The sequence below is a fragment of the Charadrius vociferus genome, unplaced genomic scaffold (genome assembly GCF_000708025.1).
Source record: "Charadrius vociferus isolate BGI_N301 unplaced genomic scaffold, ASM70802v2 scaffold858, whole genome shotgun sequence".
In the NCBI taxonomy this organism is placed as follows: domain Eukaryota; kingdom Metazoa; phylum Chordata; class Aves; order Charadriiformes; family Charadriidae; genus Charadrius; species Charadrius vociferus.
The window spans coordinates 766,236-782,183 of NW_009649724.1; the positions used below are offsets into that span (position 1 = coordinate 766,236).

At 43.9% G+C, this 15,948-nt stretch overlaps 1 protein-coding gene across 1 annotated transcript in view; it reads left to right on the top strand.

The window, feature by feature from the left end:
- GRAMD1B (GRAM domain containing 1B) overlaps window positions 1–15,948 on the top strand; it is a 98,776-nt gene that overhangs the window by 62,299 nt on the left and 20,529 nt on the right. Inside the window, exons 3-4 of the mRNA XM_009890819.1 lie at window positions 3,466–3,676; window positions 11,064–11,084. Coding sequence (XP_009889121.1) covers window positions 3,466–3,676; window positions 11,064–11,084 — 232 coding nt within the window. The remainder of the gene's footprint in view (window positions 1–3,465; window positions 3,677–11,063; window positions 11,085–15,948) is intronic.

The following is a 15,948-nucleotide window of genomic DNA, read 5'->3' on the forward strand; positions in this document are numbered from 1 at the left end:
TATGGATGGATTTAGGTTTTTAAAGCATGCCAGAGATGCTAAGTGACTGGAAGACAAACTTGGAGGTTAGAGTCTGCTTGAGATTGTGCTTGGCAGAACTGACACGAAAACATATGGCTACGGTAGTGTGAACTGAGCCTGGACAAAACCATACGTGCCAGCTTTAAGCTAGTTAGTGCTGATGCTGCTCCTATGTAGCTGCAGCAGTGTGGGTTAGTCAGCTGTGACTGGAAAACCCACCTGAGGAGCTTTGTAAGGTCTTGGGTGATTAGCTTGAATTGGCCTCCATAGCTGCACACTGCTTAGCCGTATCTGTGCTGCGTGTGTAAAGTCAGTTCTGGAGCATTGTGCACTCAGAGTGTGAAAACTGAGAATGTATCTTTCATGCCTGTGTGTCAGTAGTGAGTTTACATTGGAGCTAGTATTAATGTATTTGTTGCAGGCCACACAAGATGAAATTTGTCTCATTTCTCATTTGATTACAATTCGAGTAAAAGAACCAAACTTTTTAGCAGGTTTCATCTGAGTTTCACATGCATGTGGTACAGCTGTATCCTGGTTTTGAACTAGTTGTGTTGTGCTTTACTTTAGAAGCAGTAAAAACTTAGGGCTTCTTCATAGCTGTAACCTGAAAGCAAGCAAAACCTTGACTGAATTTGACTTGGTCTTTATAGAGTTGCTTGGAGCTGAAACTCAAAGTGCAATTTGTGAGTATGAACTCGTATGAACTGAAAATGAGAAGGAGGTTGTGCATGATAAACTCAGGTTTTGTAGAGCTGTAGAAGAAAAGCGAATACGTCTGTTCAAACAAATTTAGTGCAGTGATACGTGACTCAGGAACGCTCACTTCAAATTCTTGCCTTGTATTTCTGGGGACCTCTCACATAAACCAGTTTATGTAGAATCAACGATGCTGGGGGCAAGATTTAGGAAATTTGATGTAATGCCAGATAAGCAATAACACAGCATGAGCAGGAACAATACAGCCTCAGAATTTAGAGTTGTGAACTGTAGGAATGGCAATTAAAAACTGTTTCCATCTCTAGAAGTGTTGCTGGTGATCTTCAAGCCTTAGTACCATTTGCACAGCACCTTCTGCACGTGTACAGAGGTGCTGATTGCAGTCGGTACAGTAGATGCAACTTTGCTGAGTTGTTAGAAAAGTGCGTACATCTTGAGTTAGCTAGGAGAAGTAGCAGCAGGAGGACAGAAAAAACGAAATGCCCGTTTTAACTGGATCAGCTAAAAGTCTGTGAAAAAAACTGGTACTTTTGTACATTTCAATAAGCTATAAAAACCGTGATAATTTTACTTTGTGATATACCTAAACTTTTGTAGGCAGTGCTGCTGGGAGAATGGTCCAGATCATCTTTTGCTCAGTCTTTTCTTTTGTTTCAAATATGATTTGGAGGGATTAAAGCTTGAATATTGCTACAGTTGCACTGTACATATAGTTAGTATTCCCTATACCTGTGTCTTGACTGGGGAAAGGGAGGACACAGGATGCTGTTGGAGTATTTCACTCGTGAGATGTGCCATTGTTAGGTGTGAACTGTGAAGAAACATGCTAAGGGGGTGAATCTGGTCTTCTCACTGGAGCTAACTGGGGGTTTAGGTGGCATTTCAACAAGCAGCTTTTTATTATTCTGTATCTATCTGTATGATTCTCAGTCTATTAAGTAGAAATAGGTAACGGAACAGTTTCATCCATCTTTCTTCCTGCTTACAGAACATTTTGCAAGCCCATTTTCTCTAGCCTGTTCATTATCTATATGGACTTCCACACTTTATAGTCTTGAAAATGTCTTCTGTGGGTTTTCTGCCAAGTGCCGTGCTACTGTTCTTGCCAATTGCAAGCTCATTGCCTGTACGAGTGTGAAATTTGATTCTGTTAGTGTTTGCAGAAGCCACTTTGTTTTTATGCTTTCTGCAGATTGTTTAGGGAAAGTTTCATCACTTGTGTGTTAACACAAGCAGTTAGCAAATAGAGGATAATTTATGAGACCAGTTCATCCAGTACTGAATCAAACCAAACTAAACCTGGTAACTACTGGAGGAGTGTGTTACATTATCTACCTGTATCTGCTAGCATTTGTAAAATGTGTTTGGCATCTTCAGAGGTAAGAGATGGATATGATTTTTAGCTGAGAATTAATGAAACCTCAGGCACGTATTCAACTTTTCTACATTTTGAGAAAGGAAACGATCCATTTTAACTAGCTCACTGTACATCCCATTGTGAGAAGCAAACTTCAGTTTGCTAAATATAACTGGGCTTTAAATTATAGACCTTAAGAGTTTGATTGTACTAGCTTCTTTAATTCACTCCCTTACAGTTTTAATTCCCTCGTCCTTTATATACTGCCTACTCTTCTGCTGCTCAGATGTGGCCTGCTTTCTGATGCTCAGATGATAACAGGGTACCCTAACAACTCAGCATGGCAGAGTTAGCACAAAGTTCATCCTTGGATCAGTGCAGGTTCCACTGTAACCTACAGGCTGCAGAGTTGAACAGTAACAGCTGGAAAGGCCTCAAAAGATGTTTGGGCTGGTCATAAATAGATTTGACTGCTGAAGGAAATGAGTTACATAGGGAAAAATGGATGTAGCATGTGGTATTTTGAAGTCTGGCAGGAAGAGGAGGCATCAAAAGAGAAGGAATACTGAGGAAATCTGAGTTTTCCTGCTCTGTAACTGGCTTTGTGATTTAGGTGTTAAGGCATTTGCTGAAGATACGGGATGAGAAGTTCTGTTCTCCTAAATGCTTTATAATTTTTGTAAAACTCTAAAAGATCTTGCTTTTCCCCCATTACAAAAGGGAAACTTTTTTTTAATCATGAAAGGTTATATGTTACAGCAAAACATTTTCATGCCCAGCTCTAACTGATGTGGGGAAACATGATTTGATACAGGAAATCATGACTGCATTGTCTGTCATCATGACTCCCCTCCCAGTGCCCTATCATTTTTGATGATCTTTAATGGAGTGTTTCCTAAGTGATACGATACATTTTTGTGTATCCTGTCGAGAATAGTTGAAATAAAATAAAGGAGGGACAGAGTGGGACTGTATCAAGAACACACTGACATCTCCCTCATTCTTGAGTGCAAGTTTTCTAAGATCAGATCATCATTTTAAACTCTCAGAGCTGACAGGAGAGAATGAGTTCATCCTCCTAGGCGTTCATTTGTGGTCAGATGAATTGAAGAGTGGGTGGAGAAAGACACTGGCAGGCCGTTGTAGTTCCCCCTGCCACTGGTAAATGATAACTGTCTGCAGCCTAATTTTACTGGGGACATAAGTCCTAAGGGTGGCATTGGGTGCATTGCTTCCGGAAGCCTTATTTGTCTGCTGTGCTAGTGGAGAAATCTGTGGGTTATGCTCCACCTCAAGGCATTGGTGCAGTTGGTTTCTGTTTGAGCTGAAGATTATTAACCCTGCTCTTTCTTTCTTTCTTCCTGCAGTACTGCCAGTAACTCAAACCGCAGCACGCCTGCCTGCTCCCCAATCCTGCGCAAACGTTCCCGGTCCCCAACACCACAGGACTCCCAAGGAGACACCATGGTGGAAAAAGGCTCGGACCACTCATCAGACAAATCCCCGTCGACGCCGGAGCAGGGTGTACAGCGTAGCTGTTCCTCTCAGTCAGGCCGCAGTGGGGCCAAGAATTCCAAGGTAAGGAGTAAGCAAATGACTTTGGTCAAGATGCACATGTGTCCCTAGTTCTAAACTCTCTAATGCAGTACACTGGCTTTGTTCTGTGCCTATTTTTCTCTGGCTAACTTTCCTCCTCCTTCACCCATCATACTTGTGAAAATTCTCCTAACTGGGAGCCATTTGCGTAGGTCAGACTTCAGCACAACTCTATCATCCTTTCAGCAACCTCAGTTCACGAATTGCTGATGGTTTGTACTGCCGTTCTATAACGGCTTATGCAGGCTAACCTTTTTGCAGTCAGGGCCCTATTTTCTTGGAAGGCTCTGTGGTTTTGAGAAAGACCTTGAAAATTGGCTGTTGCAATTACTTTTTATCATGAAGGGTCATGGAATGAATACAGCTTCCTCTGTGCAGACTGCCTGTGAAGGGGCCTTGCATTTCTCCAGTCCTGTCTAAGCCCTGTGTTGAGATGAGGTTCAAGTTGGACAGAATCAGTTTGCCAATCCTCTGCATATTGCCTCCTGTCGGTGCAGTGGTGTGGTTGTCTTGGCCAGGTTAGATGAGATTTTCCCTAGAAAGGTTTTGTGTCTTTTGACCGTATTAGAAACAGCCTTGTCTCTGCTGTACTGAGGAAGAGGGGTTCAGGTTTGGGGACTCTTGATTTTCTGTGAGCAGTGGGACCTGGTGTAACGCATACAAGGGCCTTGGGAGCCAAACGTAACCTTTGATTATAGCCCTGCGGTCAGTGGCATATTATAAGACAGTTAGCTGTCAGGAGCACTTGTGTTTTTCCAGGTTTTTAAATGAAATATTTCAGCCTGAATAACTTCACGGTGTTACAGGCATGCTCTGATGGTTTGTGGGAAATGAGTTGTTCGATCTTTGCCCAGTTTATTGCTGGATTATGTCACACACAGAAGAACTCTTTGTCCACTCCCCTTTGTGGTCACTGTCAGTAGAGGAAACAGGATTCGCTGGCCCACATTCACTGGGCTGAACCGATCTCTTGACACTAAGGGGGGTGTATGTGAGTTTAAAACAGCGAGCGAAGGGTTTTTGCAAGATGAATCATGAGAGACCTGTCAGTTCTGAGGTTGCAGGTTGCCCTTGAAGTCAGATTTGCTTCCTATGCACAGTAACCTGCAAGCGTTGCCCCAGGGTGGCAGGACCGAGTGATGCCCTCAGCCAGCAGTCTGTCCCCAGAGTAAAGCCAAGCAGATGGGAGGCAGGCAGGATGAGGGGCATGCTATGTTTTATAACCATATTGGGGGATGCTTTGTCAGGGAAATGGTGCCCTTGCTAAGGGGGAATTACAGAGATGAGTTGCATTGCCCTGGACCACAAAGTGCTGTGATGTAGGGCCATGGGAGCGTGATTTTTTACCAATATCGTGACTACTAAAGCTTGGCTTTAATTTGTGGTGCTTTTCACAAGGAAGAGGGGGATATAATGCTTTCTGTTGGGTTTGTGGGTTTTCCTTCTCTTGATTTGTGAGGTAATTTTTCTTCTTTCCTTAATTTCTCTCTTTTCATTCCTGCATGCTTTCTCTCCGATTAAGTCACACAAGCGCCTCTCCAAAGTAAGCCTTCTTTTTTCTCTCCTGTCCCCCACCGTAGAATTGTCTCATCACTCAGAAACCCTCCCTGTGGTACTGAGCGGTGACCCCAGTAAGGCATTCTCCTGGTGTGGCTGCGAGAATGTCAGCAAGAGCTCAGCCCGATGCCTGTAGCTGAGAAGCTGGTTTCACTTATATCACTGGGATCTCATTAATATTTGCTCACATGGTGTGAGAACTGGCCTGTTCATCACACTCCTTCAATTACTTCCAACTAATTTTAGCCTTTGTTGTAAGGTTTGCTTTACCTCTCCCTTGAAGTGAGCTGCTGTCTTTGCCAGGGAGAAATCTACTGGCTTTGGTAGGCTGAACAGTACCATAATCCCGTCTCTTTCCTCTCTTCTTACTTTATGCCTTTCAGAAACAAGAGTTGATCTCCATAACTTCTTGCCTGCTTTTTATGATGAATAGTAGTTTTGTGGCCAGTGATCTCAGCTTACTGCCCTTGCATGCTTTCCTGTGTGATGTAAATATTAAAGATCAGTGATTTGAAATGAACCCAGCTTAAACCTGTTAGAACAGACCTGTCCCAAATGAATTGTGAGAATTCATGGGCTCGCTCTGAAAGGAAATAAGTAGAAGATCCCTCTGTGGGTGCTTGGATTGGAGATAAGGTCATTTGAGATTTGATCTCCTATCTCTATGCTTTCCTCAGAAGAGTATAAAAATAAAAAACGGAGATGGGATGCTTATTGGACAGAGTGCTAGGCTGTTGGCATTTCCAAATGTATGCAAGTAAAGTTAAAACCAGAATGGCTTTGATGGCTTCATAATCCACGAAATCAGTGCTTTGGCCTTTCCCCAGTTGATGCCTTAGATTTCATTCTAGGGAAGTTCTCAGAGAGGAGTGAAGTCTACATTGCTGGCTTACTGTTTTTCCTTGGTCATAATGCCTCTTGTAATCAGCCTGACCTTGCATGATTGCTGGTGTCTGCTGGAAGCTTCTTTATGTCTTTTTTAGACAGATTGTCTTTTACTTGGTAATTGTAGCTTGGATAACTACAAAGGAGGACTGTGGGACTAATGTCTCAAGTGAGGTGTGAAAGAAGTTCTATGGAAATTGCGGGTCTGGAGTAGCAGACTTCTGAAAGGATTGCTGGTGAGTAGAGGTGTGTGGGTCAGGACAGGTCATGGCTAGGCTATGGTAGGCTGGAGGTGCTTTGCCTAAGCTATGGAGAGGTTTGTTAGGAGAGGGACTGGTGGGAAGAACATTGGTAGAGTGTGATGTATGCGTAGTGGTACTGTGATGCGCTTGTAGCCAGCCCCTTGTTTTGCTGAGAGAAAAAAAACAAACTTGAAGACAATAGAGAAACAAGTGGTAAGTGGATCTCAGATGAGTTCCAATGTGAGGAAGCCGATGTGCAGAGGGAAGGGGATCCCAGGCATGACCTCCACCAGCCTGCGTCAGAGCCTCCTGCCCTGCTCACCCACAGTCTGTGCACAGGGTGAGCCAAAGGCAGTGTGAAGGCTGAATCTCTTTTCTGTGCTCCACGAGGTGGCTTTCTCTGGTACAACTGAGAATTCTCAGGTGGCCCCCTGACTCTCCCCACACAGATGATGTTGGTATCTGTTCAAATCAAGGAGAGGTTAGGAACAAAGAACTTGAGGACAAAGATTTTAAAATCTGCTTTCTCAGCCTCTTCTCCTCTCCCCACCCGTCTTCTGTGACACGAATGGTCTGATTTTCCAACCTGTCTCACTAATGAAACGGAACAGCTTGAGCCCATGAGTTTGATGCTGTGTTTATACAATTGCTGACAGATCTGCTTGAAGTCCCCTGCCCTCTTTTGTCTGTTGTGTTAATTGTCGTGCTGCAGTGTTGCCATCAGAGGGAGCGCTTCACCAGGAGTTTTTAAGCACTGGATTATATCTGTAGGATATCTTTTCTGGAGGTTACTTTTTCATGCTGTCCACCAGTGTGGCATGGATCAAACCACCTATAGGGCTCCATCAGCCTTAGGCTTTTACTGGCAAACACTGCTGCTTCTGAAACAGCTTTCTGAACTCAGCAAAAAACCCCTTTTCACTAGCAGCCAACAATGAAATACGTATTTTTAACTCTTTTGTTTTTGCCCAAGGATAAAAGTGATTTCCTTTCCATTGTGAATCCTTCTGATTCTTTGTATTGTCTATAGCTAATAATGAATTCTGAAGATAAATATCAGGTTAGGGGAAAACGTGAATTTTGATGTAGGCCCTGGAGATTGTAGAACAGTTTGGCTCTGAAGGGATCTCAGAAGGTCTCTAGTCCAAGCCCCTGCTCAAAACAGAGCTGATGTGGTTAGATCAGGATGGTCTAAAATCTTGGCTGGGCACATTTTGCAAACCTCTAAGACTGGAGATCCCACAGCCTCATCGGGCCCCCGCTCCAGTGCTTAACCACTCTTGCTGCGAACAGGCTTTTTCCTTCTATCCAAATAGAATTTCCCCTACTGTAGCTTATGACTGTTGCACCTTGTCCTTTCAGTGTGCGGTTATGAGAAGAGTTTGGCTGTGTCTTCTCATTTACCCCTCCCACTGGGTGGTATAATCCTCCTTTAGGTAGTAGGTCATGAAATTCTGATTGTTTTGGACCGGGGTAAGGGATTTGGGAATAAATTTCATTAATTCCTTTGAGTTATTTGGCTATAGGCATTTAGAAGCCAGGTGAATGGCATAAATTTTGGAAGTACACAGGTCAGGAGAAAGGGCTCTGGAATCCATTCCAAGCTCTGCCCTCACCCTGGTTCTGTGCCTCTGTTTCCCCAGTTGTAAAATGGACTTAGGGGTACCTCTAGAGCTCTGTGACATGGCATTCACTTGGCAAAAGGTTTCTGTTCCCCTGGAAGCAGCAGTATGTAGGAGTGAGTTGTGATCCTGCTGCTAGTAATGCTAAAAGGTGGAAACTTCTGTTGGCATCAAGTTAGCAAGCTGAACTTCATATGTGTTATCCACTGCTTCCCATCTGCACTGTAAAGCTGTAAACTTCCATAGCAGTATATGCAAATATGAGATCATTAACCCATGAAGGTTTAGAGGCAACACTGTATTACTTAAAGGTTTAGAGAAAATATCCCCTTTTTTGCCTTCCTCAAGTTCTCCTAAGATCTTCCTGGTTACAGCCACCATGTAACTATGAACTCTGGTATCTGCTCCTATAGCATCGTCTGCAAATCAGTTCCATCTTTTCCACTTCTGTGTGCAACTCCATTCCTCTGTTACTTATTTATTTTCTCTTTTCAGTTCTAATACTTATGGTTTCTTTTTCCAGTATGACAGACTTAACCTGCTCAAAGTAAGAATATGTTTTTCCTTTTTCTTTCCTTTTCCCCTCCATTATACCGTCTCTTGATTTTCATAGTTCTCATCCCTTTATATTCTGACTCTCAGTGAGTTAAAAACAAAGGTGAATAAAACTGAAGATAATATTTAAGGACTCAGATAGTCTCTGTGGACTCCTGTAGTCTGTTCTACCTGCAAAACAGGGGTCAGAGGGAAGGAATCTCCTCACATTTAGGACACTTGGTGGAGGCAAAAGATGAGGCTTGGATGTCAATAGAATTGTGTGGAAGAACTTAAGGAGGAGCTGCAGAGCTGCTTTACAGAGGAGCCGCAGTTTGGGGAAATTCAAATGTGAGGGGCAAAAAAAGAGTGCTGCAATTAATGCAGCAGAGGGGAATGAAATCCTGTTGCAGTGTGCTTACACCACAACACGTGCACCCTGATTTAGAAGGCACAGTGACAGCAGTGTCTCTGTTTTCTCTATGCCAATTATAGTTCGGTTATGAATTTATTTCCCCAGGAATTTCTCAGTTATGCCGTTTGCTCATTAAGGCAGACAGATGGCAAAACAAATCTGCAGGAAAATCACCCCATCTTAGACCCTGTGCTCCTGGGGACAAGGTGGTGTGTATATGGATTAAGATTAATTCCCCTGATTTTTTTTTTTTATAGGCTGAATTGCATAAGGCCTTTTTTCATGTCCTACTTGCAGAGAAGGATGACTTCAATCAGACCTTTTATGAATGGGGAGGGTATGGCCAAGTATGGAATAGTGTAGGAAGTAAGAGGCAATTTGTCTGGTTAGTTGATGAGCCATACTGTGTATTCAGTTCTTCAGTTCGTATCTGTTTCCTGGGATTTGGAGAAAGGCCTTAGGGGTGTTGCTCTTTTTAACATCAAACTTTTGTATTTTGGCCTGTGGCATATACTGTGTTACTGTGGGGTTTTTCATTGGAGTCCAGTGCAGCAAAACTGGCAGAAATGCCCAAGGTTGCAAGGGATCCCTCAGAAATGTTGAGTCCATGACTGAGATCCAGGTGCCAATAAGGTTGTCTACTGGAGTGACATACAGGGAGTATAGGAAACTGAAAGCAGGGAGGTCTAGGGAAGAACAGTGTAAGCAACCCCATGTCTTCATAAAAATATCCGGTCCAATCTGATCTCATTAACACTTTGCGCTTACTTTCCTGTGGTGAACGTCCTTTACGTCGTTGGTCCTGTTGTGGGCTATCCCAGTGCAGCTGGTTTCTGTGAATATGAACCTAACTCCGAGTGGAACTTCCACAGGCTCTGTTGCAAGTCAGATAACAGTATGTTTTCCTTCATATTCCAGACTGGGTATAAAGCTGTAAAAAATACTCCCAGTCCAAGGTCAGAAGCAAGATGACTTCAAAGAAAGAAATATGGTGAAATACTGCTTCTGTCCTTGTCTATTAGACTCAGCTCCCCCAAGTGTATTGTAGACGTGCCATTGCTGGTTGGGAGAGGGGGCGTGGGGACAGTTGTGTGGCAGCTGACACACAACGTTCCTGGCAATATGGGCGGTAGCTGACCACTGTTAGTGGCGAAAGGCTACAGTGCCCCCAAGCTTCATTGCCCTGAGGTAAATCCACCCTAAAATGGGGGATGCCTATTCTTTCTGTCAGTTCTGCTCAGTGTCCTGACATTGGAAAGCCAGCCTGACTGGAGTGGGAGTGTGAAGCATATTTCTTCCTCTCTCTGTGCAGATAAATCTCACCTCCAGCTGTAAATTGCCAAGTGTGACTTTCCAAGCTGAGCTAGCTTTTTATATGCTTCAGTGTGACATGTGGCTTGTCCTCTCAAACCACCTGAAATGCCATGTTAAGGACAAAAAAAATCACATGTGCAGATGATGCAAAACACTGTGCACTGAAATTCTGGAAAAAAACAAAAAATTAAAAATCCCAGCCTTTTCTTTTTCTTGCTCAGCTTTTCTAGTGATTTTCTTCAGCAGTGTTCCTGGCTCTGGATGCGTCTCCCTTTTAAAATTTAAAATACTCTTGAAAGTTTTGCCTGATGGCTTTTGTGAGTAAAATTGTGTCCCTGCCTCCTCCTAGGTCTTTGAGGGCTTATTTGCACAGGGTCCGTTCAATGCGATGTGATTTTTGCAACCTAGTCAGCAGACGTGGAAGAATGAAGCCTCTAAAAGGAATGGCTGGCAATGACTCCGATTAGCTCCTCTGTTGCTAGTGGGCGCTGCTGTTCTGCAAAAATGATTACAGCATGCGCGCGTGAGTTTGTGTGTGTGTGCGTGCATGTGGACATGCACACATTAGCCTGGATCGTTTCCTATTATGGACTCTTGCTTCTGGATTTGTTCATTGTTCCTGTAACTGGAAATAACTGTGTTAGACCACACTGTGAAATCCATTGAAATCTTCTGTTTAATCCCGCTTTCACTTCTCTAATTATACGAACCAGATTGGACCTGGTTTCTTTGTCCATCTTTCTTTTTGATCCTAAGATCTCTGTGCTAACTAATGCTTCTCTTTTATTTTGTCCTTACAGAAAAGCCAGAGTTGGTATAATGTAAGTACTCCAGTTTCTCTTGTCCCTGGGTGAATACGGGCTGGGTACCCGGGTGGGGGGGAAGGTGCAAAGGGGCTTTGCAGTGGCACTGGCGCATACATTTCCAAAAAGAGGAGATGGAAATGGCTCAGAACTGGCAAAGGAGGACTGGCATCCTGAGGGAAAGGATGCCAGGGATAGAGACCAAAAGCTTTGTCTTTTCAGTCACTCTTCTGATGATCTCCACATCCTGCACCTTCCAGTTTCCCAGCAGAGTTGGTCTTGATGTGGTGAAAACAGAGCTGCCACTGTGCAAACCCTTTGCATCTCTCAGGGTGGTGTGGGGCGAGAGAGGAATTATTTTCTATTGACCTTACAGAAACACAAACCATCTTTTGCTTCTGCCTTGATCTTATTTTCGTTCTGCAAGCACAAGTGGCAGCGTTTTCAGTACAAAGCTGGTGGTGTCACCTTTGCACGGTTGAAACCCCACCCTTCGAGCGCTCTAGAGAAGATTCCAGCAGTACCTTGATTTTGTAGGCAAATGCAGCACCCATTCCATGTTCAGCAACAGTTCCTACCTTCCTGCAGCCTAGGACATCAGAACCAGTGATTTTGGCTGATACAGTGTGGTCAGATTTGGCAGAGGCATGAGAGGTAGACTTATTTACTTGCTGTATATAATTAGCACCAGGATAGTAGCAAGGACAGGAAAGGACGTGATCTCTGAAGCAGAGAGAAAGATAGAGGCAATGGCTTTAAGAATGAAGTATAAACCACAGTGTGCCAAACTGGTGGAGAAGTGGCAGATAACCGAACGTGGAATGAGGCGCTTTGGGCAGATGCACAGGCACAACCAGGCTGCAGCAAAAATACAACTCTGTGGCCAGGGCTAAAGGTGACTTTTGCTATTATACAAGAGCTGCTTCTGACTGTAGCTGCTGAGATCCATCCCCTGCTGCATGATGCTTTGCTGTGGTCTGCTTTTGTGGGTCTCTTCGTGTTTTCACGTCCTCTCTATCTTATCTTTCTGTTCTCTTGTTTTTCCTCCATATATTTTCAGCATGAGAGACAGTACATCCGGAGAGTAAGCACTGGCTGCATTTTTTGTGGTCCCCCCTCCTCCCCCAATTATTTTCCTTTAGAAAACAAAAACCCCTGTGCTCTAGTTAGTAGAGACATTCTGGCCAGATAAAAGCAGCAATGTGGAAATGCGGATGGGCCACAAACTCCAGGAAGGCAGTCAATCCTACTTGGCAGTGTTATCACCATTAAAAATTTGCTAATGCATCTCCTTGATATAGTTTCCCTTCTTTGCTGGCTCCTTCCAGGCAGGATTTTTCTGGCATTTGGACCATTCTCATTCTTTTATTCCTTTCCCCACTGAGAGCAGCTCTAGAAATCAATGCGTGGAGGCTACCCCTTCATGAAGCCTTACAATTTCCTTTACTTACTTTCCTTCACTTTCATTTTATGTCAACTTCATTATGCTCAGAGCAAACACCCTCCACATGGTTCTTTTTGTCAGTCCAGCAGCCCCGGGTGCCAGGAACTGTACAAACACAAACCAAAAATGTAGTCCTTGCCTCGAAGAGCACACGGTCCTCAAAGTTATCCGGAGCATCAGTGGTCAGAATGCCGGTTTTCTAAGATTACTTCATTTTTTGCTGCTTTTAACTGGTCTTTTTGTCCTTGTAGCACTGTGTCACTCTTTGCCAGTTGAAACCCTTCCTTTTTCCTCTCCTGGATTCCTTTTTCTCTACTTTTTCCTTAAGATGCTACCAACTTTTCTGACCTTGTGTGTTCTCCTTTTGATCCTACCAGTGCTTTTTGGGATTGACATCCCTACCACATTGAGAAGTGGGAGAAAAGGGGTGAACTGAAGTCATGGATTGGTTTGGCAGGAGACCTGCCCTTTCTTGGTTGTGGTGTGCTTTCTCTGCTTTGCTTTCCACAGGACAAATGCAAACTGGTCCTGGTGCACTGTGAGATTTAGAAAAGAACACCAATTTGAGAATAAATATACTCAACCTTACAGGGTTTGCTTTGTGTTCATGTCCTCATGGTGGAAGAGCAGACCATCACTGGGCTGGCTGAGTTCACTAGCAGTGGATAGAAAAAGTCCCTGAGGTGTTTCCCGTGCCTTTAGTGAGGAACCTCAGACATGGAGACTCTGGTTTGGCAGAACTGTTATTCTTATGGAGCAAAACTTCATAAGTATGTTGGTCAGCTGTGGTTTAGGCCCCAGCCATGTATGCTTAGCTGTCAAGATGCAGTTTGTGTGTGTCTGCTTTGGACTTGTGTGTCTTCATGTTGAATTATTGTTAATTGATTTATTATTTTTAAAATATTTTTTTAAATAGGCCTCAAAACCATCATTGTCTGTAATTTTGTTTACTGAAACAGAGATGCAGCTTACTCTGTAGACCCAATGTGCTTAGAGAAGTGGGAAATGTGTCTTTCGCTTCCTGATGATGTGAAGGACGGGGTTGCACTGGCTGTGGGGGTGGCAGGAACTCCACAAATTGGTTGAAGGAATTTGTCACCCAGCAGACGTCATTAGAATTAGAGACAAACTGGAGATATTTTGCTGCCAAGAGTAAAAGCTGTCTCCATTGTTCTTCTCAATCTCTCTGAGCCTTGGGTGCAGGTCCCCATTTCTGAGTGTGGAGGAGCTCTCAGTTTTTGTGTCTGGAGGTCACTGTATGGTTGAAGCACTGAGCCTAGCAAGTCTGCCATGGTTTTTTTTCTGCCTACTTCTCTCTCAGCTAGACTGATGATCCTTCTACTGCCCTGACTGGTCCTAAATTAGGCTGTATGTCTCCAATTTCCCACAGCATTTCTAGCTGCCACTCTATAGCAAGGCTTGCTTCTGTGAATCGCATCCTGTAGTGCCTGTGCTGGTAGATACCAGGCATCAGGAGAATCTGCAGAGCGTACATCCGGAAAAGAGAATATGATGGTCTTGAAAAGTTAGAGCAGACACAGTTGACACCAGGGAAGAGGTGAGATTCATACCTGTCCACAAGGTTTTCAGTTTACTCTTTAGATCCCAAGGTCTGCCCTACTCTCTACTCCTTTCCTTTGTATTTATCTACACACATTCCCCTCACCTGCCTTCTCTTTTGCAACCGTGCTTCATTTTTTTTTCCTTCTTATAGCTTCTCCCTGTAACTGACCTGAACCACCCCTTCTCCACCTATATGCAGGATGATAGCCCTGGAGTGGTTAGTGGGGGGAAAAAAAATTTACAGTGAAGACACTAATTGTCTCTTTCAGGTGTTATTAAATACTACTAGAAACATTTGCTGTCCTAGTAAGTCTGAAAAGATGAACCAAGCCACAGTTCTATCCACTTGTCTTTGGGAGAGCAAAGTCTGCACTGAGGATTGCACGGGGTGGGACGGAAGCCCTGCACCTGCAGTTCTGCCAACAAATGCTGTGCACACAGCTTTCAGCCGGCCCCGCAAGAGGTGAAAGTCTCCAAAATCAATCCTGTCAATTGCAAGTAGGTAGCCATCTAAAGGAGAGAACCCTAGGTTTTCTTTTAAAACTGCGGCAAAAACCTGTGCAGTAGGAGATAGGAGGTAGCTAAGAATCCACGGTGGACTGTGATGCTGCAAAGGGCCTTTCTTTGTGGAGGCCTTTGAGCAGCGCTTGCAGCTTCTTAAGAACCATGTCAAGTGATCACAAGACTGAACGCTACAAGAAATCAGCCTTTCCTGGTATTGGCATGCTGTCTTTTTTTTTCTTGCAGTCCCCTCTTGGAGACCTCGTAGATATCAGAGTGGAGGGGGAAACTCAGCTCTTGGAAGGAGTAAAGTGTTCCCTATAAAGACAAAGAAAGGGAGAAATTAAGCATCGTTTTAGGGAAAACATCAGAAACAGTTTTCCAATGGGTGGCAGCCTGAGTCTGACTCAACAACAGCAATCATGTAAATGGGTTGTATTGCAAAAATTCAAGCCCGATGATGAGTTAGCAAGCTGCTAAACAAACAGCCTTTTTCTCTGTAAGTCAGTGCAATTATCTTTTAATTTCCAGTAATTATTTTGTCAAACTATTTCTGGAGCAATGTCCATCAGGTATTTTTCATAGGCAATTCCCTTCAGATTTTCCATGATTTTTGGTGTATGGTTTACCAGGCCTGGCACAGTTACTGTGGTGTAGAGGCACTAAATTAGAAGTGAGCTTTTCGTGCAAGCTCATGTGATGGTGAATTCAAATCCGCTTTCCACCCCAAATGGCCTGTGATTACTTTAAAGTTTCTTCCTCTGCTGGTTATTCACTTTTAAAAGGGGGGGAAGGAAAGAGGAGGGGGGGGTGGGGGTGGAGAGAAAAAAAACTTGAGAGACCAGACCGGCTTTGGAAGAAATGCTGTGGGACAGGTGGCCAGTTTCTTTGCTGGCATTAATCAGCATAGCAGGCCTGCTGTCAGTGGGGTCTAAACTCTCCCACACAAGCAGGGAAATGTATTCTGTTTATTTTGAGTAGTGTTCCTGTTCTGTCCAGAAGCAATGTAAATCTTCCCTAAAGAGTTAAGAGCAAGTCCATCAATCATGCAGATTGGATAAGGTTTTCCTTCCCTCTTTTCTCTGTGCTTCTTGCCATTTCGCCTCCTCACCTGTTTTCTGTGTTGTGTGCTGTACAAGACTATACCTTTCTCAGTTCTTGTGTTGTCAGACTTCCCTGTCTTGTCCCATCCCCCAGCAACAGTTGCTTTAAATTTCCCCTCAGAGGATTTGTTTGTGTAGTAACAGGGAGACATTACCATGGGGAGTCACCCTTTTCTCCCCGTTTCCCCCCACCGAGTCTCTTTTCTCCACCCTTCACGGTGCCATCTCGTTCCGTCTCTCTGTGTTTGCAGTAGAGTTAATGTTTGCTGTC